Below are 27,957 nucleotides of genomic sequence, written 5' to 3' on the forward strand. Positions count from 1 at the left end.
CTGGGGCATTCCAGTGGCTGGCACTCAGCACTATATTATTAGCGGCCTAACCACCACCAAGATCTTGCTGTCTGATTTGAGGACACAGGAGGCCAGCAGGATCTGCTCTCCTTAGCCAGACCATATACATGCAGGGTAATGTTGACCATACTGTATATCTCATTAATTAGCACGACTTCTAACAATGGTGCTTGGCACATATGCTCAACTTCTCACAGAGTTTATATTTCTCACTACCACAATCTTCCTCTACTTCTTGACCTGCAGACTGTGAGGATTAGTGACAGGACCTCCTCCACAATAATCCTGAACTCTGGCATCCCACAAGCCTACACTCAAGTCCTTCTGTATTCCCTATACAGTCATGATGATGTGGCCAAACACTGTTCCAACTCCTTCTACAGGTTGGCAGAGGTACCACTGTTGGAGGCTACATTTCAAATAATTATGAAATGAAGCAAAATGAGAGAGGCTGGTGGCATGGTGTCAGGATAACCTCTTCCTCAATGTCAGCAAAAAGGAGTTGGACACAGACTTCAGGAAACTGATGGGACAATAGTATTGAGGTGGAGAGCTTCAAGTTCTTTGGAATAATTATCACCAATAATCTGTCCTAGACCAAACAAGTCAATGTTTTAGTCAAGAAAACACAACAACAACAACAATTCTACTTTTTCAGAAGCTTGAGGAAATTTGGCATGTCCCCAAGGTCTCTGTCCAGATGAGTTTCAGATTGGTACGGAAACTGCTCTTCCCAAGGCTTCAAGAAACCGCAGAGCTGTAAATGAAGCTCTGGCCATCATGCAAACAAACCTCACCTTCATCGATTCTGCCTATGCCACCTGCTGTCATAGCAAAGCTGCCAATATGTTAAAGGACTGATCCCACCCCATTCATTCTTTTTTCTTCTCCCTCTGTGCTTGAAAACATGGATCTCCAGATTCAAGGTCAATTTCTTCCATGTTATCAGACTTTTAAATGGATCTCTCTCAGGCAAAAGATGATGCCCTTGCACTGCTTTCTCTATTCCCCCGCCCTATTTCACCATTGAAATATTACTTCCTACACAGTTATTTATTTGTTATTGCGCGAGTTCATTTGTCTAGATGGCATGTAAAACAAAACTTTATACTGCACCTTAGTATATGTGACAATAAGCAATTCAATTAATCTCCCGTCTTCAAATCACTCAGCCAAATCCCAAATGATAATCCAGTGTTTGTGGTCAATACTGAGAACAGTGATGTTTCCAAATGTCTAAATTCCAGATTGAAATTAAATGCAACTGGCACATCTGATGTGAGCTTTGGGTCCCTGGTTTTTGGTATAGATCTCTCAGTTTCTAGTCCGGTCATCTCACTGTTGTGCCACCAGCTGAGGCCCAGTTATGAAAGTGATAAAGGCTATCAAGATTGGCAAGATTCTGTTCATTAACTGCATAGCAGTACCTGATTTTTTTAAATTTTAAAGTAGCTTGTTCTTGACACATGGATCATTGTAAATTTATTTTTAAAAATCCAAATGAAGGTGGCAATTAATTATTTCATTTACAAGATTACTCCATCAAGCTAAAGCCTGAAAGGGTAATGTATAAAACTTGCAATTTTTTCAGGTAAAGCCAAAAACCATTTATCACCCACTTTAAATGCTTTTTCCTTTTAAAACAATCTGAATTCACTCACTGTGTAACACAATGTTACCATAGTGATGGTATTTATTTGCCTCAATGTAACACTGTTCTGTACTTTGAGAGAGACACAACTCCCATAATTAAGTACTTTCACCAGAGGCCTGTCAGCTTGGTCACAATTAAATTACATTGTTATCATGTAAATTACATTTCATTCACTCTTTTTACAACCAAAAAAAAGTTGATTCCTTAACAAAGCTTTTTGCTTGTCTGACTTAAAGTTCTCCACCCTAAATATTAATTCCCTCCATCACAGGTGTACAAATGCTGCAGCAAGCATCATAAAATGCAAGTTATGAAGATTTCAAATAATCTGCCAAATCTACAATCACGCTTGCTTAGAAGGTTCATGGAAATATTGTCATTCATTCGCTTATTCCTTTCCAAGTGACGTTGTATACTAATCTAGAAATATATTAACACTTTCAGATAACAGATTCAGATTTATCGTCAGAGTACATGCATGACATTACATACTGTACAACCCTGAGGTTCTTTTTTCAGTGTTTATAGTTCTGAATATTGGAATATCCTATTAACACTGTGGATGAATCTTTACCAAATTAACTATAAAACAGATGGCACCCTCATTATAGCCGTACAGGTTATGGAAATTCGCCCTTGTGTTATCATAAATAAGATTCCAAAAATTTGAGATATGGAATAAAATTCACTCTCGTGGAATCTGTCCCCTCAACTTGTGCTCTTGACACATGCACAGATGATGTAACTTCACATTATGGAAAATCATGATGCGGCCCATTTTCTTTCAATGCTATAGACTTTCCCTCCCCTCCACCCCTCACCCCACTATAACACAGAGGCCACCTGTATAATAGGCATCTTACCACCACTCTCTCAATTAGAAATGGAAATATACTGTATATTATTCTGGCCAGCAGTGCCCATATCGTACGGTGTCACATGAATGAAAGAGGGTCAAGAGAAAACAGGATTTCAAAGTAGTGCATGTCTACATAATTTTTTTTGAATGTGAAATCTTTATTTGGCTTCAATACATCCAATGATTGAGAAAAATTAGAAGGAAAACTAATACAATCTGACCAATTTTATCTACATTACAGTGATAATGAAAAAAGTTTATTGTCATATACACTGTACAATTTAGATGCACCTAAGTTCTTACTTGATTCAGCTGAACAGTTATTTATAGAGAAAAAACTTAAAAGACATTATGTTTAATTGAATTGAAAAAAGACAATAAATACAAAAGACGAGATAGATAAAAAGTATTCAATTATCCTAGTGCAAAAAATGTGACTTTTCAATAGTGCACACAATTTGTCAGCGCACTCCATAATTAGTGTAACAAGAGGCTGATAGCTGTTGGAAAGAAAGTGTTCTTGGATCTTGAGGTGTTGGTTTTTAGGTTTCTGTACCTTCTGCCCAAAGATAGCAGTGAGAAGAGGTTGTGACCAGGGTGACAGGGGTTCTTCATGTTGTTGGCTACCTTTGTGAGGCAGCACCTCACAGAGATGTATTCAATGCATGGGAAGTCAGATCCTGTGATTAACCTGCTACATATTTGTTATTTTCTGGAGCCTTCTGCATTCCTGGGCAGTCAAATTCCCAAAACTTGCTTTAATGCACAAGCCAGTATAATTTTCACACTGTATCTATAGAAGTGTGATAGAGTATATGACAAATCTCTCAGAAAGTAGAGGTATTGGTGTGCCTTCTTCACAGTTGCCTTGATGTGCTGGCTCCAGGAGAAATCTTTTTAAGTAATGACTCCTAGGAATTTGAAGGTACTAACCTTTTCCACCTCTGGTCCGTAAAGCTTCTTAATCTTGGTGACACTGAGTGCAAAATTGTGGTTCTGGTACCACCCATCCAGATTCTCCATCTCCATTCTCTATTCTGACTCATTATTTCAGTTATTGGGCCCACCACATTGGTTTCGTTAGCAAATTTGTAGAGCAAGTTGGAGCCAAACATGGCTACACAATCATGAGTGCACAGAGGGTAGAGTAGGGCAGCCATTCTCACTTTTCTTTTGTCTATGACCCCCCTCCCCACCCAGGATTCTGCTCAAAGTTTATTGGCCCCCTTTCCTGTGAACCAGTCAAGTTTTGGTTTCTTCTCTCTTACTAACTACATAAAAAAAACATAAAAAATTTATGTTATGTGACACGATAAGAAAACAAGGTAAACGTGCTGTAGACCCCACGGAGCGGCGGTGGGGGAAAATAGGTCCCCCATTGAGAATGGCTGGAGTAGGAGACAAAGCAAGCAGCATGTGTTGATGGTCAGTATGACTCTATTGGTGTAAATTCATGAAGGTGCTATATGTCTTAATAATTAGTCTTAATAATCAGTCAATATTTCCTGACATTTCACCATAATAGAAGATAATTATCAATACCAGATTGTGTAAAATTACAAAAGATACCAAATGCTTTTTTTTCCAGAAATTGGTTTCAACTGCTTGCTCCCTGCACTTCAAAATTCAGCCTTGGTTTATATAGAAATATTTTAAAGTTCATGATCACCAAAATATAAATTCTGCATACAATTCTCTCTGATCTTATAAAGTTACATAAACAATGAAAGGCTGACTGTGAACAGCAAACACAGTGATCCATCTGCTCATTTGCTACTTGAATATAAACAGAGCATCTTAACATTCAGAACATTGTGGATGGCACAAATAGCAGTGAATCACATTGCAGAGAATAAAGAACTGACATCACTGAACTTTTCAGAAAAACAAAAAAAATCTGCAAAGAGCAGCTTTCAGCAAATCATCTCCTTACATTTCAAATAACTAATCTATCAAGATTAGCATATTTTCACATGCTGAATTTCATGATTCACATGCAGTTTCTTTCAATTTTTGTGTATTCAGTAACTTAGCAGAACTTTGTATGAATAAATGTTCTGTATCTATTAAAATCTGACAAGGAAATCAGTCTAAATTGCTTTAATTTTCACAAATTGAACTGTTTTCACTTTATCAAAGATGATTGATAATAGTTTCTCCAGATGCCAACTATGAATTAGAGAAAGCACACCAGGCCATCATCCAATTGTTATGCCAATGTTATTTAGTTGTTAAACCATTCTAAAATGAAATCTGTTCCTTTTTCCAACCCCTTGGTCCTGATTAAAACATTTCACCCAATGTTATCACAAAAAAATCTCAAACATTTCAAATTTCTTTCAGTTCCTTCCCATCAATCAGTCATATATTTAAAATGATAATCCATGATTGTGTCACATAGCAGGGAAGAGGCCCATCAGTTCAACTTGTCCACAATGACTAGTCCTATTTACCTGCATTTTATCTATATCCTTCCAAATCCTTCCCATCCATACATCTGACCAAATATCTTCTGAACTCTGTAATTGTATCAGGTTCTATAGCTTCCCTGGAAGTTTGTTCCAGGAATAAACTACCTTGGCAGTGAAAAAGATGCCCTTCAGGTTCTTCTCAAATATTTCCTCTCCCATCTAAAGCCTATTCTCTCTAGTTCTTGAATGATCCATCCTGGGAAAAAGATGGAGAATTCCCAGTCTATCCAACCTTTAATTTGATGGAAACCCTCCAGTTCTGGCAACATCCTGGTGAATCACCCCTGCAGGCCTTCCAACTTATTGATGTCCTTGCTATAGCCAAACAAGTAGAACTGCACACAGTATTCCAAGTGTGGTCCCATCATAGCTGAATCATAAGGTTCCAACTTTTGTACTTAATACGCCGCCCAATGAAGGGCAGCATGGCAAATGTGTTCTTCACCACGCTACTCATCTGAAAAGCCATTTTCATGGAATTATGCACATATACTAGTTATCACTGTTCCAAAATATTCCCTAAAACCTTGCCATTCTCTGTGCAAGTCCTACCTTGGTTGATTTACCAAATTCCAACACATACACGTGTCAAAGTTACATCTATTTGGTACTTTTTGGTCCATTTTTTCTGACTGATCTAGTTTGCAATCCGTACTCACTGTCCACTACAACACTGATTTTGATGTCATCCATAAATTTACTGATCATGAAAATGACATCGCAAATAAGAAAAAAATTAGTGAACAAAGAAAGCTTATCTAAAAATTGTGTTCATTTTGATTAAAAGGAAGTGCACTTTCTAAGGGGGAAAACCTTTGGCAAAGCCCAAATGCTGACTGACCAAGGTATTACTGTACCAGTTTGTGTTACTTCAGGAATTCTTGATTGTGTAGCATGTAAATATTACTGTATTTTTGTAGACAACCACTGTATTCCATAATGTTCTGAACAACTTTATGTTTTGGAAGGTGAGTCAATTTCCAGATTTCAACAAACAAGTGTATAACATTCAGTTATCTAGCAAGGCACTTACCATTTTTAATCTTCTCTTCTGCCACTCCCCTCAAATCAATGTAAATATGAACTTAGCATCACAAGATAAGAATCAAAATCACTTTTAAACCAATCAACACCCATGCTGTAGGTTATTAAGAGACCCAGTAAACACAAGTTGCTAATTTCAACGAATAGAACCTTTGTGGTTAGTAAGCCATGGATTATTACAAGGTCAAAAGAGATAATGCATGCAAAATGAAGGGCACTTTAGTAAACCAAAGAAAAATATCATGCTGTGTCATTACAGTCAGTTTGAAACTCTGATGACAAGATTTTGTAAGTTGAAGCTAGGGAGAGGAGTGGGAGAGGGAGAAGATGGAAGGGAAAAGTGCTCTTGGAACACACCTTCATCTTGACGAGAACCTTCATCCAGATGCCTCTGATCAGATTGTGGATGAACATTTCCAAATTCCTTTGGTTTCAGAGGATCATCACCATCTCCCCGTCGTTGATTCAGGGCCTTCGAAATCTTTGGTTGTGCTGAGGATTTTAAGGCCTTATGCTGCTCAGGGGATATTTTTGCACCAGTTTCTTTCTGTGCTTTAGCGAATCCATGCTTTTGGAGGATTTTTGCACCTCCTTTTCTCAATGGTGATTTTGGACTTTTCTCATTATCACCCGGATGTTTTGATGCTTCATGCTTCAGTGATAGGGGTGCGACTTGGTCACTGCACTTAGAGAGTCTGACCTCAGTTTGACATTCTAGAGGACTCTCTACCATTTCATTTACCTCAGGACTTTGTGGCAATTCAGGGGAAGCAGTTTCACTGTTCCAATATTCCAATGGACTCTCAACATGTTCTTTTGTCTCAGATTTCTGTTGCAATTCAGTGGAAGTAAGTTCACCACTGCAATGGTCTAATGGACTACCCACTACCTGCTTCACTGTAGAAGCATGGTATAAATCAAGCTGAGTTTCTGTATTCATATCTTCTAGATGGGCCTCTGTCTTATCTATTACCTCTGATGTTCTCTGTAACTCAAGGTCACCTATTTCACTTGTCAGAGGATTCTCCACTACTTCCTTCATCTCAGTTTGCTTTAACTCAACAGAGCCCATTTCTTGACCTACATATTGCAGAGGGCTCTGTGTTATCTCCTTCACTTCTGACTTTTGCTCTGGTTCAAGGCTGACTGTCTCTCTGTACAGACTATTCAAAGGGATTTCGGCTAGCTTTGTCACTACTGATGCCTCTGTTGTCTGGTAGGGAATAGTTTGTTCAGCAATTTGTTCAAAAGAATGTCCAAGAGAATGCTCATCTACTTCCATTTCAGGCAATTCATTTAGTACAGAGGGAGTATCTACATTTTCTATAAGTATCTCTGCCATCTCCTTCACTACAGGCGTTTGTTGAGAGTCAAGGCTACCTATTTCTCTACTTGTGTGACGAAGAGGGATCTCTGCTATATCATTCACTTCAGATGCAGGGGGAGCAACATTTGTACTAACAAGTTTTGGAGAGTTCTCCATCATCTCCTTCACTTCAGATATGTGTTCTAACTGAAGAGGAGCATTTTGTTCAGCAAAGTTTTCTACACAAGGGCTTGCCATGTCCTTTACCTGAGGGGCTTCCTTCCTTTCGAGAGAAGTAGTTTCTCTACATATATTTTCATTTGGGGTCTCTGCCATTTCTTTTACCTCAGATGATTGTTGCAACCCTGGGGAAGTGTTTATTCCATCTCCAAATTTTAGATGGATCTGTTCCACTTCTTCCATTTCTGGGGGTTCCTGAGACTCAGGGACATCAATTTTCCTACTCTTATTTTCTAGAAGAGTCTCTGCTATTTCATTCACTCCAGATGTCCCCTTTGGTACAGAAGGAGCAGATTTTGGATTTACATGTTCTTGAGTTGACACATCAATCTCCTTTATTTCAGGCACTTTCTTTGGCTCAGGGGGAGCATGTTCTAGCTCCCCAAGATCCAGAGAAGTAATTGCTAACTTGTTTACCTCAGACTTGCAGGAAGAAATTTCACCACTCTGTGGTTCTAAATAAGGCTGTACTACCTCTTCTACCTCACATGTTTGGAGAGGCTTGGAGGAAGTAACCTCCTTGCTCCATGAATCCAAAGGGTGCTCAGTCCATTCAGCCTTTGAAATCAACTCCACCTGTGATATGTTCTCTGAGGAAACTACATCACCTCTCTGACTCGTTACTACTGCTGGTTTATGATCCTCTGAAGATGTTTTAGTATTCTGCAATGGAGCACAAGCCATTTTATCCCCAGCATTTCCTGTTGCCCAAGCACCATTTTGTCTTGATGCATTATCCACATGGTGTGCTTTTTCCTTCATTCTTGATGTCTCCTTACATGACCTCTCAGTGTTCAACAAAATTTCTCTGTGCTCTTGTATCACTCCAGCAGGCAGTTCTTCTATTCGCTGATCAGAAATAATTCGATGAACATCTTTACCTTTAGCTGGTACATCTGCTACAGGCTGAGATGCCTTTTGATGTGAACGCTTTTTCTTTTTCTTTTTCTTTTCCCCAGCTATTTTTACTACATGGGAATCTTTGACTTGTGTGGTTTCTCTTACTTCATCTGCAAACTTATTTTTCACAGGGGCATGTTCCAAAGGTGAAACTTCTGAAATTGGGGCAACCTTGGTTGTGGTGGTGCTGGTAAGTACCACAGAGCCCATTGGAAAGTCAATGTTTCTGCACGTGGGTGGGAATGGTTCTGTGAACGCAGGAGGTTCAGTTGCATGGCTGAAGTTCTCCTGCTGCAGGGTGCTCAGCGAGTTGTTTATTGGAGTTTGCAGTTGAGCAACAAATGCGACCTCTGTCTTCATCATGTTTGAAACTAAATGATCATCCAATATGCCACCACTACTCAAAGATGGATGACTGTAGTCTACAGGGTGGAAAGATGTTTCAACTTGAGTCAGGCTAGTGAATGGCACACCCAATACTTCTACACAAGGGAAAAATAGCAGCTAAATACAATATTATGATTATCAACTCAAGATACAAATGTATTCAGCAGTTCATTTTCATATTCTATATGTTTACACATTTGTGACACCAATCTTTAAAAGAAATACAGTGTGTCAAAACAGAAGGTAGAACTACTGATTTTGATATCATGAAGTCATATCAGTAAGGCCCAAGTTCCATTCTTGCCATGCAGTGTATTATTAATTTCATCATGATAACTTCATGGTCCAAATCACTGAACTCAATAGTGAGCTGAGATAAACTAGGGTTTGTGCTCCTATCTCTGGATACCTGCTGAAGAAAGGGGTGTTTACTGCTGTAATGGTTCCTAACATTTGAATAGATTAGCTACTTGGAAGAAGTGTAAATGCAGCTTGCAATTACAAATTATGTTAACGGTAAGCAATAAATCACAACATGCAAGATTTATTCTAAACTGATCTACTAATTCAAACTTAAGTTTAAACAGGTTCAGGCAAGGCAGTGACACTACTTCAAGGTCCATTTTCCTTCAGGAACCAGCCTCACATCTGGAAACCACTGTTGATTTTTTCGCTCAAGAGGACAAGTCTCTGCAGTCAACCTGGAGTTATTTCAACATACTTCTCAAATGCCTAGAGATGGCAGAGAAGTTTAGAAAATCAGGAAACCAATCACTTCCACAGTCTTCATAGCTTCTAATCCAGTCTTGTAGCCATTGTATCTTAGCTATTCTCAGCTTCTGGCTAGTGACAAGCCCAGGATAACGATATAGGGCATTTGCCAGTAGCAATATTTTAGAATGTAAAGGGATGTTAATTACTCTCTCTAAAGAAGGGGGTTCTTATGTAATCTTACAGTGATATGCATGTTATTTGCCACTATTTAACCCATCCTGTAACACTGTGATGATCTTGTTATTTTGTTTTTATATACAGACATGGTTAAATTCATTCTTATTCCTCAATTAATTATAGAATTATTACTGTGTAGTTATACTACTGGAATGGAGGGAAAGCCTTAATTAAGCAAATGAAATTATGAACTTTATAAATGAATATTTAAAATTAGGAGTAAGTATGACAGGAGAGGTAGCAGCAAACTCTTCCAAGTTTATTAGAAATGGTTGCAGATGCAGTACGACTCTGATTATCTAAATTTGGATTCTCTAAAGTACTCATTTATCCAAAATTTTTTCAGAACCGAATTGACCTCACAGGTTGAAAAAAAAATTCACTCAACATGAAATTAGAATAATGATCGTCCTCATTTCAAGTAACTCCTCCCCTCTCTTTCTCCATTTCTTCTTTACCTTCCCCTATTACCTTTTCTATCCAACTCTCCCTCTCAATCTGTGTGCCACTGTCTCCCAGCCTCAAGTGGTTGGAAGAATCCCTTGTCATGGTGTCATCAAGGAGAGAAGCCTCCTGGGCAGGAGCAGGACCTCGGGCTCAGTGGCATTCCTTCCTTCCTCCTTCCTATTCCCAGCACACCGGAGCTCCGACGCCAACTCCGAACCCTCCCCTCAGCCTACTACCACACACGCACACCAGACTCCCAGTGTGCTTGTGCAGTAGGCCTAGGGGAGGACACGGAGCAGGACTTGGGCATCAGGAGCTCCGATGACCAGGGAGACAGGAGCCCACAGACTTACCAGTGAGTGTTTCACTGGCCCAGAAAACCTCCCAGGGATCAGCGGCAGCTGTGGGGATGTGTTGGGGATTGGCAGCGGCCAGCAATTTTTTGGTGAGAATTAAACATTATTTTAATGCATAAAAAGCCTTTCCATGATGTTTATTGTTATTTAAACATTGATACAAGTGATTTGCTGTTGCTATTGGGCTGTTTTTAAAAAAATGTCCAGTTCTCTGAAAAAGACATTTATCCAACATAAATGCCCGGTCCTGACCATTTCGGATAATTGGAGTTGTACTGTAAACGATAAAGTTTTAGGGACACAGATCTAGAGAAACGACAAATATTTAAAGCCGTGTAAAATTCCAGAATTAGTGGTTAAGACAAAGCTATGAAGACATTTATGAGCAGATTCCTTCAAACATGCACAAGGGAAATGGGGAAATTAAATAAGCAAATAACTGATTCAGCCAAATGCACTGTTTACATGTTTTTGGTCATTGGTCCTTTCCATTTGTTCACAGCTGAGTATCATAACAGGATGCAACAAACCTACAAACCATTCAGGGAAAGGAGGGGCAGGCAATACAAAAATGTTAAATCTGGAACCAAGCCTACATTTTCACTTCCTCCAATTTTATAAATGGACAAAAATAATGTTTTTAGTCAATTGAAAGAAAACAAATTACCCTTGACATCCGCTCATTTCCTTAGCATCCTATTAATACCAAATAAAGGACGATACAATTTATATTAAGACATTCACAAGCTGTGAACTTGGTATTTTGAAAGTGGGGCAATCATCTAAGTCATTCAAATTTCAAGTCCAACATGACAGTCAATTCCTTAATAACACTCAGCAGTCGCCAGGGGTGCAGTGCAAATTTTTTTGGTGCCGGAGTTCGCCAAATACAGCAACAAGGAGGACTTGTGAGACCTGGCCTTAGTGGCCCCCCATGCTGTGTTTGGCTTTGTATAATTAACAGGATGACTGGTTATGGAAGAAACAAGCATGTCTAGAATAGAAAATAGCACTCAGTGGGGGGAGTGGGGAGCCACGACAGGCATGCATGCTTCCCTGGCACTGGCAGAGCGGTTTCAGCCTCATGGGGTATTAAGGATAACGAAGATGGCCACTGATCCCGCATTGAGCCGCTGACGCTCTGAGCAGGCTCATGAGGTGTCGGAGAGGCCCTGAAGCAGCCCAATAGGGTGCTGGAGAGGCCATGAAGCAGCCCAATGGGGTGCTGGAGTACCGCTCCAGTGACCTCCAGCAGCACTGCACCCCTGGCATATGCACTCTTGCCACTGACTTCAAATTGTACATGATATTGCTGTCATTCAGTCTCCCTTCTAGTGATATTGCAATAGAACATTACAGCACAGTACCGGCCCTTTGACTCACAATGTTATGCCGATCTATATATTCCAAAAGAAAAATACCTAAACCCTTCTGACCTCGTAACCCCTCTACTTTTCTTTCATCCATGTGCCTATCTAAGTCTCTTAAATACCCCTAATATTTCAACTCCACCACCACCACCACTCCTGGCAAGGCATTCCAGGCACAACTCTGTGTAAAAAAAACTTACTCCTCTAAACTTTCCTCCCTTCACTTTGTAGAGATGTCGCCTGGTATTTGCTATTCCCACCTTGAGAAAAAGGCGCTGGCTGTTTACCTTATCTATGCATCTCAGAATTTTGTAGATCTCTATTAAGTCTCCTCTCATCCTTCTATGCTCCAAAGAGAAAAGTCCCAGCTCTGCTAACCTTGCCTCATAAGACTTGTTTTCCAATCCAGGCAACACCCTGGTAAATCTCCTCTGCACCTTCTCCATAGTTTCCACATCCTTTTTATAATGAGGTGAACAGAACCAAACACAATAGTGTAGTCTCACAGGAGATTTATAGGGTTGCAACATGACCTCTCAATTCTTAACTCAATCCCCCTATTAATGAAGCCCAGCATCCCATAGGCCTTCTTACCTATCCAATCAACCTGCATGGCAACCTTGAGAGACGTATGGATTTGGACCCAAAGGTCTCTCTATTTCTCAACACTTAAATATCTGACCATTAACCATGTACTCGACCTTCTGGTTTGACCTTCCAAAATGCATCACCTCACACTTATCTCGATTGAACTCTATCTGCAATTTTTCTGCCCAACTCTGCATCCTATTTCCATTTGTAACCTATGAAAACCTTCAGTACTATCCACAACTCCTTCAACCTTTGTAATCATCTGCAAACTTACTGACCTATCCTACCACTTCTTCAACGAAGTTATTTAGAAAAATCACGAACAGCAGGGGTTCCAAAACAGATCCCTGTAGAACGCCACTAGTCACCCACCACTAGGCAGAATACTTTCTGTCCACTACTATTCTCTGCCCAGTCACTATCATGAAATAGCCCTTCATATGGCAAAGCTTATAATACAAAAAAAATTGTATCCTTCCACCAGCATTCTTTGGCACAACAAATAACATCAAATTACTATACTACACGGTTTTTTAACCTCCTTCCACTCCCTAATAATATTCTCATTATTGTCTGAAAGGTTAGGTTCCAGTGAAGATCATCACAAATAAGCCGCTTTCAGGTGCATTCTCTGCCAAGAATGTGCCTGCAGAAGCGGATTCAGACCTGTGGAATGGTCATTCAGGTGGCAGTGCTAAAAGTGCAGCGCTGGCCACCTGAAAGGGACAGCTGCATGGGAGGCGCCTCGGAGCACACTCTGGCTCCTGTCCCTTCGGGATGTCAGATTGGGGCGGCTGGCGCGGGACATCAGCGCTGGGGCTGCCAGCGTGGGATGTCAGCTGATCATCATCCCCTTAGTAGCCGCTTTCAGGTGCCTAGGGGGACTTCAGTGCTCCGGCGATTATCCCTCTCGGAGGAGGGTTGGAAAGTGAGCCTCGGAGGCACCTCAGCCACATAGGGGTAGAATATGAGGCTTTACATCAGGGTATTTTGATCACCTGAAAATGCCTATAGAGAAGACTTTACAATACTCTCCCTATGTAGCCATTGTTCACATATCTTCTGAATTTACTTATACTAGATATCAGTTATGCTTCATCTGTCCTATCCGATATCTATACCTGCAACCTGGTCTTGACAGTAGCTAGTTCAGGAAATACAGGGAATCAGCCCTGTATTATAACTATAGCCAACCCAAACCCAAATTCAGCTCAACCTTTCATTTGGGAGCAGATTTGTTTGGAGGTTGTTTATATAAAAAATCTAGAGAAAGTGTTATGCAACTCTACCTGAGCTAAAGAAAAACACAAACAAATGTTTGGACAAGGAATGCTGGTAAAGCCACTGTTGATTCCCTGAAAAAATTGGAATCAGTCACCTTTTGCATATCTACAGTTGCATGCAGGCCAGAATAGAATAAGGTGAAATGCTTTTATCTTTAAAAGATATAAGCAGAGATGTCACAGTTTTGGCAGTCAATTTTTTTTTAAGGCAAGACAGTCCTAAAGTTTATTCTCACGTTTATCATGGTAGGATTTGAATTACTGAGTTAGTATCATTGCAATTAATGTGTCATAACGTAATAGTGAACTTAATCCCCATAGATACATTAGGAAAAGCACATAGAAATTAAAACAAATTGAAATGTACTGTTTTATTTGCACTGTTTTAATGTGGGGCTGTTTTCTTCCAGGGGCAATTTTCATTAATCTTTGTGCAACACTCCTTAATGAGCCAAGAAGAAAGCAGGCTAATATCTTACTTTTCTTATTCCTTCCAAACATTAGCTCTTTCTGCCAAAGACAAACAAGCTTTGCTAGTTAGTAGTTCACTAACGATAAAGACAATAATGTCTTTTAGACAATGTTAGTAACATTACAATCACATCCAAATGCAGGGTCTACTCTTTTTCTAATAATAGCAGGTACATGGATTGGATAATTCCTTTCCACCCAGCCATTCCTCCATCATCGTATTCTTTCACAGGGATACAGAGATAATCTGCAATTTTAATTGCTATTCTCCTTGGTTTTTACACAGCTCAGCATTAACATGGCATTGAACCAAGGCCTTTCTGATGTTTAGGTCTCATAATCACATTGACAACTATGTTTAGGTAATGCTGAATGTTAAATTTCCTTCCCTACCTTCTATTTTCTGTGTGGACTCCATGCACTCCTGAGCTGGCGCCAGTGGCAATTCAGCCCTTACCAAGTTTTGTTCCAATGGCTTTACTTCGGCAATCAAATTTCCTTCAAGTTCTGTAACTACAAACAAAACAGAGATTCAAAACAGATCTCCACAAACCATTTATGTTCAAATCATTCAACAGAAAAATTAAAGTTACAGATTTACTAAATTAGTGTTAGTATTTAAAAGTGAAAGTGCTTACAGCACAAAGCCATTCAGCCTAGCATGTTTGTCCCAACCCTGTACTTTCCTTTACTTTAAATATTTCTACTATTCTCTTAATAATATGATCACTGCCTCAATCGTCTTCATGACAAAGTAAGCCACTCTCCAATAACTCTCTGAAAATGTAAAATATATTGCCAAACGTCAGTGAGTGTTCAGTAATCACTTATCAATAATTTTTTTTTAAAAAGTAGCATATTTCTGCAACTTATTATGCATTGCAGAGCATTCTAATGCCTTTCACAAAGAAATGCTGAAATCATAACTTCCCCTCTGTTACTCAGTCAGAAATCAGAGTTCCATGAGTCATATAAACTAGCTTCACAAATCCTTGAAACTTCATCACCATGTAGCTAACAGTATCTGGTTCTCTCTAAAGTCTTCTACAAGTCTCCTAAAGATCTTCACCCAAAACAAGAAGTGCTCCAAAAAGGATGTCAGTAACCTACTGGATTCCACCTCTGCTGGTAAAAGTGTCATACTGCCATTCCTTATTTCCTCCTGATTTACGCAAAGGTCTTCTTCAAATGCTACGGGTGCTGTAACTGCAGCCATGGAATCTGCACAAGCACAGCATAAATTTGTAAGTCAAAGATAAAAAGTAAAATGTGACTGCAAAAGAACATTCTCCAGAACTGTATCAGGAAACACTAAGCAATTCAATGCAATTCCAGAATTAAGTCCTTAGTCAATCTTCAGTGGTTAAGATTCAATGCAACCAACCTTCCACATTTCCAAAAGGCCATTTCTTTCAAAAAAGGTCATATTCCCACTTCACCCACTGTCAGTAAGCTTGCAGGAATATTTCTGTATATATGCAGCAAAGAGAGACTGGATAATCCACTGACTTGAAACTTAAAGCAAGTTCTTACAGGAACAGCCACTTAGAAAAGTGGTGCTGAGTTGCTTATGCACTGAAGTCAAGACCCAGTCAACTTCATTATCTTTGGGAAGGTGAGGCAAATCAGAGAACCTCCCAAACTCCAAATGTCCATTTTGCACAATATACCGGAAAATTCAAAAAGGTAACTGAACAACACAGTTCACTCTGGCAAAGAATAAGAGAGCCATTAAATGCAAACAGGTGGGACATTTTCACCCAAAGGTCAGCAAAGTTGTGGACTAAGCTCCTTTGGAAAACACCTATATCAGACATGAGAAATGGGTTTAACATTCTTTCTTGATCTCATAAAAATAAACATATTAAACAAAAGCAAAGCATTGTATATTGCAATACTCATCAATAGATAGACAAGCAAGGTTGCAATTAAAGTAGAATATAGTTTGCAGACTAGCTGCAAGATTTAAAAAAAAATCTCCACAAGGGTATTGTCTAGATGGCAAAGATATATGTTTGAAGAAACTTTCAGATTTGTTAGCAAGGTTAAAATTAGATTTGGGTTTTAAAGAATGTATATAAAAAAGCTCAAAAAGAAAATAAACACAGCAGGAAAGAGAGAAATCAGAGGCTTAAAATAATGAAAAAGATGTGTGCTCCATCTGAGCCAAGATGATGTTAAGACAGAATAACGTGACAGGAAAAAGGTCCAAGGTGGAACAATTGAAGTCTGAGATAGCAGCTATGAAATGTGGAGAAAAGAAGGATCTAACTTTTGCAAGGGAAGGTAGAAAACTTAGAAACATCTGAGTAAGCTGAGTAAATGTTCAGTCCACTCCAATTTTTTCCCTCTTTATACCTCTGGTTTTAAGTGTAGTATCAAGCATTTCTCCTTCCTGAATTTCTCCTTCCTGAGAAGCCATTTCTTCAGAAGAAAGTGGAATTAATTCTGGGCTTCCCCTTCGTTCAAATGTTGGATCTTCTGCAAGATGTTGTGGGAAGAATTTTGTTTTATTAAAATTGGGTGACAGTATCATTAGAAACATGCATCTCACATACATAAAATTTAGTTTTCATAAAACTCTCCCATTTTCCTAACTTTTAAATATGGAGATGCAGAACACCAAAGTGAGGAGGAAATGTCAAATGTTAAGAAAATGCTGATTCATTCATAGTTTAGAAAGTATGAGACAATGCTGATTATCCAGACAGAACTGCCAACTTGCCACAACATCTGGAGAGCATCTTCCCAACTTTTATACTCATGCCTTGCAACGCACAAACCAGGAACGTATTGAATAATAAAAATGAATTTATTGTCATCGACATAAGCACAATGTGCATATTCGCTGAAGTTCTTATTTTATGCATCCAAACAGGTAATTATTTAAAAAAAGCTAACTCTTAATGTATACATTAAATTACCGCACAGAAAGAGATAATAAATATAAAAGAGATGAATATTAAATATTCACTGTTGCAATAGTGCAAGAAAAAAAAGTGGCATTTCAATAGAGCAGACAACTCTTTTTGTTGTGCCAGAGCAATTCATGACTAGGGTAGTAAAGGGAGGTTCAAGGTGATAGGGGTACTTTATGACGTTGACTGCCTTTGTGAGGCAGTGCCTCACACAGATGTATTCAATGGATGGGAGGTCAGAGCCTGGCTATGCTTGCTCCCTTCTCCAGCCTTTTGCTTTCTTGGACACTTGAATTATAAATTAGGCTGTGATGCAGCCAGTCAATATACTTTCCACAGCCCATCTGTAGAAATTTGATAGGGTATTCAATGGCATGCCAAATCTCCTCAGACTTCTTAGAAAATAGAGGAATTGTTGCCCCTTCTTCGCCACTGCTTCGATGTGTCACCAGTGCATGGTCCCTTGGCCTCCCCTTCCTAAAATCCACAATATGCTCCTAGGTATTGTTGTCATTGAGAGAAAGATTGTTAATCTGACACCATACAACCTGACTTAACCCATCCAATTTTTTGCTTTGCTGCTGGATTCACCACCAAGTCCAGAGATGGAGTTCAGTTGTGCTGAGATGAGGCATAGCAGTCTCTAGGCCATCCCAGGACTGCAAATGTGAAGTGACACCATCAATCTGAATGGTGTCACTCGTTTATTCTGAAATCATGTTAATCTTTTTAATGCATTTTTAAATGCATTTCAAGGAAACATTTTCTAATTTTTAAAAAATCTATTTAAAATATTTTTAAACATTTCAGATTACCAGAGATATTTAGAGTTAAATAAGTCTTTTCACAGGAATAACCTTTCAAAAGACCATTAGATCAGTCCAGGAATAGAGCAGAATCCACCACCAGAGGTCTAAATGCCACATGCCATATGTCATTCCGCTTCATGGGACAGCCACAGCAGCAAGACCCAAGGCTCGACTTTATTTGCAGACTCAAAGGTTAAAATTGTCATGGGAATTGCATGGTTAACATAAGGGGAAGGATGAACCAAGAAGGATCCAATGCAACATGAACCCTTGGAATCAAAAGAAAAAAAAGTACAGTACAACTCTGATTATCTGAAATCGAATTCTCAGAAGTTCTCATTTATCCGAAAAAATTTAAATTCTGGATAAATGAGGATATCTGAAGCAAATCAGAAATCCTCTTTTATCTGAATTTTTTTCCAGTGCCAAACTGACCTCACAGATTGAAAAAAATAACTTGACGTGAAATTAGAACGACAAATGTCCTTGTTTCAGGTAACTCCCTCCCCTCTCTCTTTCCATTTCCTCTTTACCTTCCCCATTGACTTTTTTCTCCAACTCTCCCTCTCAAATTGTATGCCACTACCTCTCAGCCACAAGCGGTCGAAAGTATCTCTTGTCCCAGCCTCATCAAGGAGAGCAGCCTCCTGGCAGGATCAGGGACCCCGGGGCCCTTGGGCAGGAGCAGGACCTCGGTGGTGAAGTGTCAATGATCGGCGGTGACCAACATATTTTCTTGGTGAGAATTAAACACTATTTTAATGCATAAAAAGCTTTTTCTTCTTGTTAAAACATCGTTACAAGTGATTTTCTGTTGCTACTGGGCTATTTTTAAAAAATGACCAGTTATCTGAAAAAATAATTTTTCTGGCATAGGCTCGACCATTTTGGATAATTGGAATTGTATTGTATAAACTCTCTACTTTTGTACTCAATTTCCTTGAAATAATAAAATAATAAGATTATTTTAATTTTCTAATAATCTCCTGACCTACATGCCAGTCTTCTGCAACCATACATGAGGACATCGAGATTCCACTGAACCTTGGAGAATTCTGGTGAGACTCTACAGAGCACCTTGATGAGGCTGCACAGTGTGCAGTTTTGCTCACTTTATCTAAAAAAGATTAATTGCCTTAGAGGAGATGTAGCCAAGATTCACTGGACTAATTTCAGGGATGGCAGAACTTCTGCATACAGAAATATTGTGTGGAGTAGCCTTGTATTCTCTACCATTCAGAAGAATTAGATAGATTGAAACTTACTAAATTCTACATGACTCAACAGGCCAGGAAGGATGATGTCTCTAAGTTAGGAACATAGTACTAGGGCTTACAGTGTCAAAACAGATAAGATGTGCAGGATTGAAATCACACATCTTTTGCAAAAAATTGTGAAACATTGACCTTCTCTATCCCACAGGCCTGTGGAAGCTCAGTCATTGTGTTCATTTGAAATAAAAATCAGAAGTGATTCAGAATGGCTTGTTTAGTATTAAATATTAAGAGACTTGAGAGATACAGGCACAGTGCAAGTAAATGTTATTGATCTATTTATAATCTTGACGAATGGCAAATCATCCTTGTAACTGTTTCTTCTATTTATTTGCTGTTAGCCAGCTGATTTTCAATCTGTGCCAATATGTTACTTCCTGTACCATAAGCATTTATATTGCAATAAACTTGTGTTAGGTACAAAATCAAATACTGATTTGCCATTCAGCATTTTACAAAATATCCCTGAATCTGTCTGATTGAATCTGACTAAACAAATCCAGCTTTGGTATTCAAAATAATTTGGAGCTTCATGCACGAAATCAAAAGTAGATATAATAGCAATGTAAGGTCATTTTCGTGCTCTTGTCACGGTGCCTACCTGCAACTTCAGTTGGAGAATTTAGGTGTTGCAATTCTTGGAAAGACATTTCATGTGCCGAAGACAGCATAGGTTCAAATTTCACCAGATGACCAGCATCACACCTTTCTATAGTGCCTACAAAAAAAAACAACAAACATTTTATTTTACAAACATCAGCATGCTTCATTTGGGTGTTCAACCTTCTCTTCAAATTATCTTAATTTGAACTATCACTTTGGTGTAAGACCTGAAGAATGAGGTATCATCAGAAGTGTTTTCCCACTCATTTAAGTTTATACCTAGATGCCATTAACATCTAGAAATGTTCTAACTGTGGCGGCTCACCACAAAGCAGGTGAACTGATCCCGCTTGTAAGCCACGCAGTGGGGCAGCCGCCCAAAATGGCGCCGTCGGGGGTTTCCCTTCCTTCCAGCTCGGGGCTCAGAAACCCACGTTTGGGGACCCATGTGACACCCGGATGATTTCAGCGCCCTCCAGCGGAGTTCTCAGCCAGGTCTGGGCTGGGAGTATAAGTGCAGCCCAGCAGCCTGCAATAAACTAGTCTGGTCACTGAGCTCAACCCGTCTGGTTGCGTGTGTTATTGCAGGAGCAGTGTAGCCGCCGCTACATAACTTCTTTTTCATCAAGTTGACCATCTTATGTTACTGATCAATATGGTCAGTTATAGCTAATAGTTCCTTCCCTCTGTCCCTGCCTTTCTCAACTTCATATCAACCATCTCCTCAAAACTCTTGCAAATTATTCTCTTTAATCAACTATGCTTTGTTTTCCAAAGTCCTTCAATGTGTTATTTAGGTTTGGAAAGTAATATGCACAAGGCCCAGGTTTAATCAGAGCTGTATATATCAAATTTGCACATTCTCCCCAACTGCATGGGTTTCTTCCAGGTGCTCTGGTTTTTGCACACATACCAACAAAATGCATGTTAGCATACCAATTTCCAACTGATGTCCCAGCTGAGTGCCAGAATCTTGGTTGAAGCTGATCACAATTAATAATGACAATGTTTATGTAAAATTGTACAATATTCACCAAAAATTTTACTTGATAGACCTGAACTGGTACTTGTAAAGAAAAACTATAATAGTAAACTAAATTAAAAGAGGTGATAAATAATAAATATTTACAGTAATCAGTGCAAAAAAAAGTGACTTCTAATAGTGCAGTCAGTCATTTTGTGCTGTTAGAGCAGTGTCTGGTTGGTGTAGCAAGGGGAGGTTCAAGAGTCTGACAGCTGTTGGAAAGAAACAATTTTTGAGGTGTTGGTTTTCAAGTTTCTGTACCTTCTGCTCAAATGTAGCAGTAAGAAGAGATTATAAATAAGGCAATGGGGGTTCATTATGATGTTGGCTACCTTCTTGAAGCAGCACCTCACATAAGGCCATTTCAGATCGGGCCTCCATCTGGAGACCAGCTAAGGGGCGGATCTGAAATCTTGAAATTACCATTTCAAACTGCAGCCCAAAAAGGCTGCTCCAGCGTCCCTTTCAAAGGAAAGGCACCTCGTAGAGCCCTCCCCATCCCCGTGGAGGTGGGCCGACTGGAGCTGTAGCACCACCATCATCAACACGCGGCAGAGAAATGTCCGTCTTCCCTACCCATAATCCCTCACGAAGCTGAAACCGCTCTATGGTTCCCAGAACAGTTCCAGCTGCATGGGGTTTATGGGTAGGGAAGAAATCCATTGCTCTGCCACATTTTGAGCTGCAGAGAGAGCCCTCGAAGACCAAAGCAGCCTGGTGTGGCTGTCCCAGCCAGCGCTGGCTGCCCCCTGATGGTCCCTGCTGCCCTGACTGCTCCCACTGCCCCGTTGGTCCTTGCTGCACTAACTGCTCCCGCTGCCCCGCTACCTCAACTGCCCCAAGGGCTCCCCACCACCCGACTTGGAGGGAGAGGGGAGAATGGGGAGATAGGTCACGGGTCCCCAAACAGCAGCCTAGCGCAACTGCCAATTCAGATTGATCGGTGGAGCTGCGCTGCAGAGATTATCCTCTCAGAGAAGGGTTGGATTATGCGGCTAGACCGCCTCCGCACATTCAGAGGTAACCATATATAACCATATAACCACTTACAGCACAGAACAGGCCAGTTCGGCCCTACTAGTCCATGCCGTAGCAAATCCCCACCCTCCTAGTCCCACTGACCAGCACCCGGTCCACACCCCTCTAGTCCCCTCCTATCCATGTAACTATTCAGTCTTTCCTTAAATGTAACCAATGATCCCGCCTCAACCACGTCTGCCAGAAGCTCATTCCACATCCCTACCACCCTCTGCGTAAAGAAATTTCCCCTCATGTTCCCCTTATAATTTTCCCCCTTCAATCTTAAACCATGTCCTCTAGTTTGAATCTCCGCCTTTCTTAATTGAAAAAGCCTATCCACATTTACTCTGTCTGTCCCTTTTAAAATCTTAAACACCTCTATCAAGTCCCCTCTCAATCTTCTACGCTCCAGAGAAAAAAGCCCCAGTCTGCACAACCTTTCCCTGTAACTCAGACCCTGAAATCCTGTCAACATTCTCGTGAACCTTCTCTGCACTCTCTCTATGCATTTTGGCAGATTTTTTCTGCCTTTACATCCTGAATTTTTGCCTATCTGAAATGGCCTATAGTTGTCTGCAAAGGATGGGAGGTCAGAGCCTGTGATTAACATGGCTACATTTATTTCCTACTGCAGCCTTCTGTGTTCCTGTACACTTGAATTATCAAACCAGGCTGTGATGCAACCAGCCAATATACCTCCTACGGTGCACTGACAGAAGTTTGATAAACCATCCGGTGACATGCCAAATCTCCTCAGAAAGCACGGTTGCCTTGATGTGTTGGCTCCATGAAAGATTTCCTGAAATATGGATACAGGAAGTTGAAGGCTCTGACTTTCTCCACCTCCATCCCATTAATGATGCTGATCCCTTGGCTTCCCCTTCCTAAAATCAACAATGAGCTCCTTGGTCTTTGTTACATTGAGAGCAAGATTGTTGTTCTGGCACCACCCACCCACATTCTGAATCTGTATTTTGATTCATCATTTCGACAATCTTTGTGTCGTTAGCTGAGTTTGAGCTGAATTTTGTTACATAGTCTAAGGGTGTACAAGAAATAAAATGGAGGTTCTAGCACACAGTCTTAGGGTGCCCCTGTGTTAATGGTCAAAGAAGAGGAAGTGATATTGGCAATTCACATTGATTGGGGTCTGCTAATGAGAAGTTAAGGAACCATTCACAGAGGGACAGACAGAATTTCAGATCCTTTAGCTTGGTCATGTGATTTGCTGGTAGAGTGGCGTTAAACTAACTGAGTTCCTCCAGCATTTCGGTGTAATAAGTGCTCAGGCTTGAAATGTCGGCAATATATCTTTGTCTACTATAGATGCTGAAAAGGACAGCTGAGTTCCTCCAGCATTTCTGTGTTTTTACTGATGGTAAAAACTGGAGTTCCTCCAGCTGTAAGCAATGAACAACAGCTCAACATAGTTGTTTGTTGGGTGTGGAGGAAACGTGGCCTCTTTCCCTGTGCGGAATCTGTGTATTGAAAATGGTCATGTGTCCTCCCTATCTGAAACTTATTCAGAAGTTGCATCACCTGTCAATCAAGGTTAGACTCCGGCCACCCATTAATGCAGACCTTGCCGTTGGGTAATTTAAATCACCTCATTATTGGCTAGAAGCATAGAATAGCCCTGTACATAACACCAACGCACAACACATTCTTTCTCTCTGTCTAGTGGTCCAAGCCCCAAACATCATTCCATGCCAGATCACCAATGAAGTTGAGATATAGTATTGCGTGATAGATCAGTACTTGCAGAGAGCCACACTCCCATTGGTACAGGGAACCAGGTGTGTGTGTGTAAAACTATGCACTCAAGTACGTGAGCATGCAGAATACAGGCAGCCACTGGTATCACAATCCAACCTAGGTCCAATGTGAATGCCTATATTGTTGTTAAAGTGCAGTTAACCAAAATGATTGGTATCGGGCCCATTTCAGATAAATATTTTTTTCAGAGAACTGGTCATTTTTTAAAAAAACAGCCCAATAGCAACAAAAAAAAATCACTTGTAACAATGTTTATTCAACAATAAACAAGGTAAGATTTTTTAAGCATTAAAATAAAGTTTAATTCTCACCAAAAAAAATGTTGGCCACCGCCAATCACCAACACTTCCCCACCAAGGCCCCACTTGTGCTGGGAACCCAAGGGTCCCACTCTTGCCCGGGTGCTTGAGGTCCCTGTTGCCGCCGGGGGCCCAAGGTCTGCTGCTGCCGGCGCAAGGGGCCCGAAGCCTGCTAGGCTGTGGCTAGCGCTGTGGATCTGAGGACCGCTACTCTGCTGCTGGCGGCAGGAGCCAAAGGTCCGCTACTGACGAAGCCTGGAGCCTGATGTCCCCAGTCAGTTTGGCTCTGAAAAAATTTTGAATAAATGAAGATTTCAGATATCCTCATTTATCTGAATTAAAAAAAAATTTTGGATAACTGAGGATTTTGAAGAATCTGATTTCAGTTAATTGGAGTTGTACTGTATACAGTAATTGAGTACCATTTAATGTTTTCCCATTTGTCTCTTGCATGTTCATTAAAGTTGCGTGTGATTGCAACATGTGTCCAGACTCATTCTGAATCTGTGAACCCACCAAACATGATACTCTTCCATACACAACAAATGGCGTTGTGAGCAGGGTTCAGAGAGTTTCAGCTGGACATAAGTGGAGTACTAACCATGTTGGAGATTGTGGGTATCCTGTCCGGTGTATGCGTTATTGCGTATCTGCTCACCAATGGGACAGCAGGAGGCAACCTGCAGCTAGTTAAGGATCTCCGGGGCTGGAATATAAAATCCCCGGGGATTATTTTCAGGGATTCAACGGTTTGGCAGGAGGCTGGCAAGCCATGCTAATTGACTGGGTCGACAGGTTGGATCCCCATGGGGAGAAGATAGGGCACCACGTGGTCTCACTCCTAGAGGAATTGGGGTTTCCTGGGATGAGGAGGAGTCATGGAAGAGCCCTATGGCTATTGATAACCCTACTTAGGTGCCAGTGGGGTATCACGTCCAATTTAAGTAATCAATGCGCACAGAAAGATGGAGATTGAATCCCTGCAACATCACTGCTGTAAGGCAGTGCAGACTGCCCAAGTGCAAGTGACCAACTTAGAAATGAAAGTCAAGGAGGCAACTTCCAAGTAGATTGAAATGCAGCAACCAAAAGCAGCTCGCTTGTCTGGCTGGCAGCTTTACCCAGACAAAGTCCAAGCCATTGTCCAGCAGGGTGACGGGATCATCGCATGATTAGGGGATGGGTATGCGTGGATGGATAGTGATGAACACAAGGAAACTGAGTCTTATGACACACGTCCTCCCATTGCGTGCCCGAGCCTTTGCAAGCCTGACCAGTGACCACGCAGTCCCAGGTCTGCCACAAGGACATCCCACCAACCCTCCAAAAGAGGGAGGTAGCCGAAGATGAGGATCTCAGGATCTCAGCTGTCATTGTGAAATTATGGAGCCCCAGGACTACTCCTCCAAGGAGCTAACTGAGCTAGGGGACCAATATTACTAGCAGCCAGGCAATATCTAGCCACGCCACTGTCACAACTGTGTTATGTTATGATAGGGCCTCCAAAGTCTGCCTCTCTCAACAGAAAGTGAGAGTCTTGGGTGGTCTGTCTGAACAACAGATGATTACCAATGCCTTTCCGCCGCCATCAGAAGGGGTTGATAATGGGACTGACCTATGAGAACGGGTGGTGACTGCGCTCCGGGCCAGATTTCCTGCCCTCCTAGAATGGAGCCTGCATAACCGGTCACAGTGGCACACCATTGGCACTGAATGTAGTATCTAAGGGGGGGGGGGGGGGAGTGCCCGTGAGCATTACTTCCCAGGGAGCGTGAAGGTGACTGGTGCCTTGCTGGGCTATTTAGTTACTGCCATGTGCCCCAAGATTAGAATGATGTTCTTGCCCCTCATGGGGCTGGCAATTGGGAAAAATACCCAGGAAGGATCAGAGTTCATTAAGCACCCACTCAAGTTTGCAGGACTGAAGGGAAGTTCAGTGACATCACCCTACTGGTGACTTAGAGACATGCTCTGGAGAGAGCATTTCAGTGGGAAGCCCTGTGGGGGTGGAGGTTCCTATGAGCTGCCCACTCCAACAGACCAGCCTCCCCTCTGGTCCTCCGCCACCAGAGGTGGCTCCTGACTAATTTATCTTTTGAGCCTTCCCAAACAATACCATCCCCCTCTCCCCACCGGAGACAACTACCCTTCAAGCTATTCCTTCTCTTGATAAGAAGGTCTAGGAAGGGCTCATCAAAACAGTCTGCTGCGATCCCATCACGGATTCTAGCCATCAGCTCGTTTTACCTGCAGAAGCTTTTGTCACTTATTATGCTCATAACTTTCAAGCAGACATACAACAGCTGTTGCCATGGAAACATCACCATTGGAAATTCAACTACAGTTTTTGTTATGCACATTCCGGGTGCAGCTTTTGTAATGGACCTTTTGCTTATTTTTTTCTTTTTAAAATCGCACCGAGCTGTGCTAATAATGTCTCTAAGAACACTCAGGGAACTGAAGTTTCAGTTCAATGTTTCAAAGTTATAGTGTCACAAATCAAATACTATTAAAGAAACATATACATTTTGTTTCCACTCCACAATGACAGCATCCTCCCCAGCCCTCTCATTAACATAAACAAACATCTCATGGTGTGGAAACTTCAGGAGCTTTTATTTAAAAATCACTAATTGGCCAACTTTCAGCCCAACTTCTCCTGGTTATGGTTACGGGGAACCGACACAGGCACTTGTAGCACCTATTTAAAGAGAACAAGAGCGCCTAGCAATTTTGACATTTTTGATTTTTCCCCTCTTGACATTACTGATCATGAATGCAACCGAGTGCTGGTCAATGAAGAGCGTAAATCTTCTATCAGCCAGATAGTTTCTCCAGTACCTTAAGGCTAGGTGGAGGATTGGACTTTCCACCTACAGTTATGACCGCCTATCGGCCAGGAGCTCTTAATGTCCCTCCAAATCCCTTGTTCAGATAAAGCTGTGCCTCTGCACACACTGACCAATTGTGAGCCATGGAGCTCATTCTCATTGCCCCCAGTCAGGGCCTCGGGGGCTCTGGTTCAGGTGGAAAGTGCATCTGGTTGTTGTTCTCAAGCTTGGCCTGCTCGACGTGACTAGCCAGGTCCTTCTTGTCCAACTCGAGTAGTCACTGCCTCATGTACCTCGAGCGGACCCCTGCGAGTAGAGTGTCCCGGATCTGTTCTTTCTCACGAACGCAACTTGTAGCCGCTTCGTACCTGCACTCCTTGGCAAGCGTCCACAGATCCAGCAGGTGGTCATCGATGGTCTCTCCTGGCAACGTAGAGAGAGTTGGTGCCTCGCTAGTACCTTGTTCTGCAACTTCAGGTGCCTAGCCTCTAACGTTTCGATAGTAGCGTTGAACGTAGAGCAGTCCCTGATTACTGCATACCCCTTTGTTCCTACCCTGGAAATGAGCACAGACTTCCTGAGTTGTTTGGAGTGGATGATGTTTTTTGGCACGTTCAGGTAGGCCTGGAAGCAGTCTAGACAATATGTGAACTCCTAAGCCGCGTTGGGGGACAGAGGGTCTATCAGTAGCATACCGAGCTTGAGTAGTGCTTCCATCAGTAGGGAATGAGCTAATAAAATTGTAGCGTGAATAAAAGCTCTCACGACTGGAAGGAGAACAAACACTTTTATTAGCTCATAACTAAGGGTAGGGTTCAACAGTATTCTTCAGAAAGGTTCTGGGTTTAGGCAGAAACCATGGCACAGAGTTGGGAGGCGGGGCTGGCCATCAGCACAACACCCTACCAGTGAATCCCAGTTCACTGCAATGTGTTAATTAAAGTTACATGTGATTGCATCCAGACCCATCTCTCTGTAAACCCTTTGAACCTGATGCTCTTCCTAACACAACAGTGTTCCTGTGCTCTAGGTGATCCATCGCAGACTGGAAA

The 27,957-nt window shown here is 41.2% G+C and overlaps 1 protein-coding gene across 12 annotated transcripts in view; it reads right to left on the reverse strand.

Annotated features, from left to right (window-relative positions):
- Positions 1–27,957, reverse strand: part of LOC138755671 (microtubule-associated protein 4-like) — a 275,424-nt gene that overhangs the window by 77,332 nt on the left and 170,135 nt on the right. For 9 of the 12 annotated variants that reach the window (XM_069922064.1, XM_069922074.1, XM_069922063.1 and 6 more), the window contains 5 exons: positions 19,954–20,070; positions 16,710–16,832; positions 15,462–15,572; positions 14,745–14,864; positions 6,407–8,977 (listed from right to left, as the gene is read on the reverse strand). In XM_069922064.1, the coding sequence (XP_069778165.1) occupies positions 6,407–8,977; positions 14,745–14,864; positions 15,462–15,572; positions 16,710–16,832; positions 19,954–20,070 (3,042 nt within the window). The remainder of the gene's footprint in view (positions 1–6,406; positions 8,978–14,744; positions 14,865–15,461; positions 15,573–16,709; positions 16,833–19,953; positions 20,071–27,957) is intronic. The other 3 variants (XM_069922071.1, XM_069922073.1, XM_069922076.1) reach the window with 3 other exon arrangements.

Source organism: Narcine bancroftii, chromosome 2 (genome assembly GCF_036971445.1).
Source record: "Narcine bancroftii isolate sNarBan1 chromosome 2, sNarBan1.hap1, whole genome shotgun sequence".
Classification (NCBI taxonomy): Eukaryota; Metazoa; Chordata; class Chondrichthyes; order Torpediniformes; family Narcinidae; genus Narcine; species Narcine bancroftii.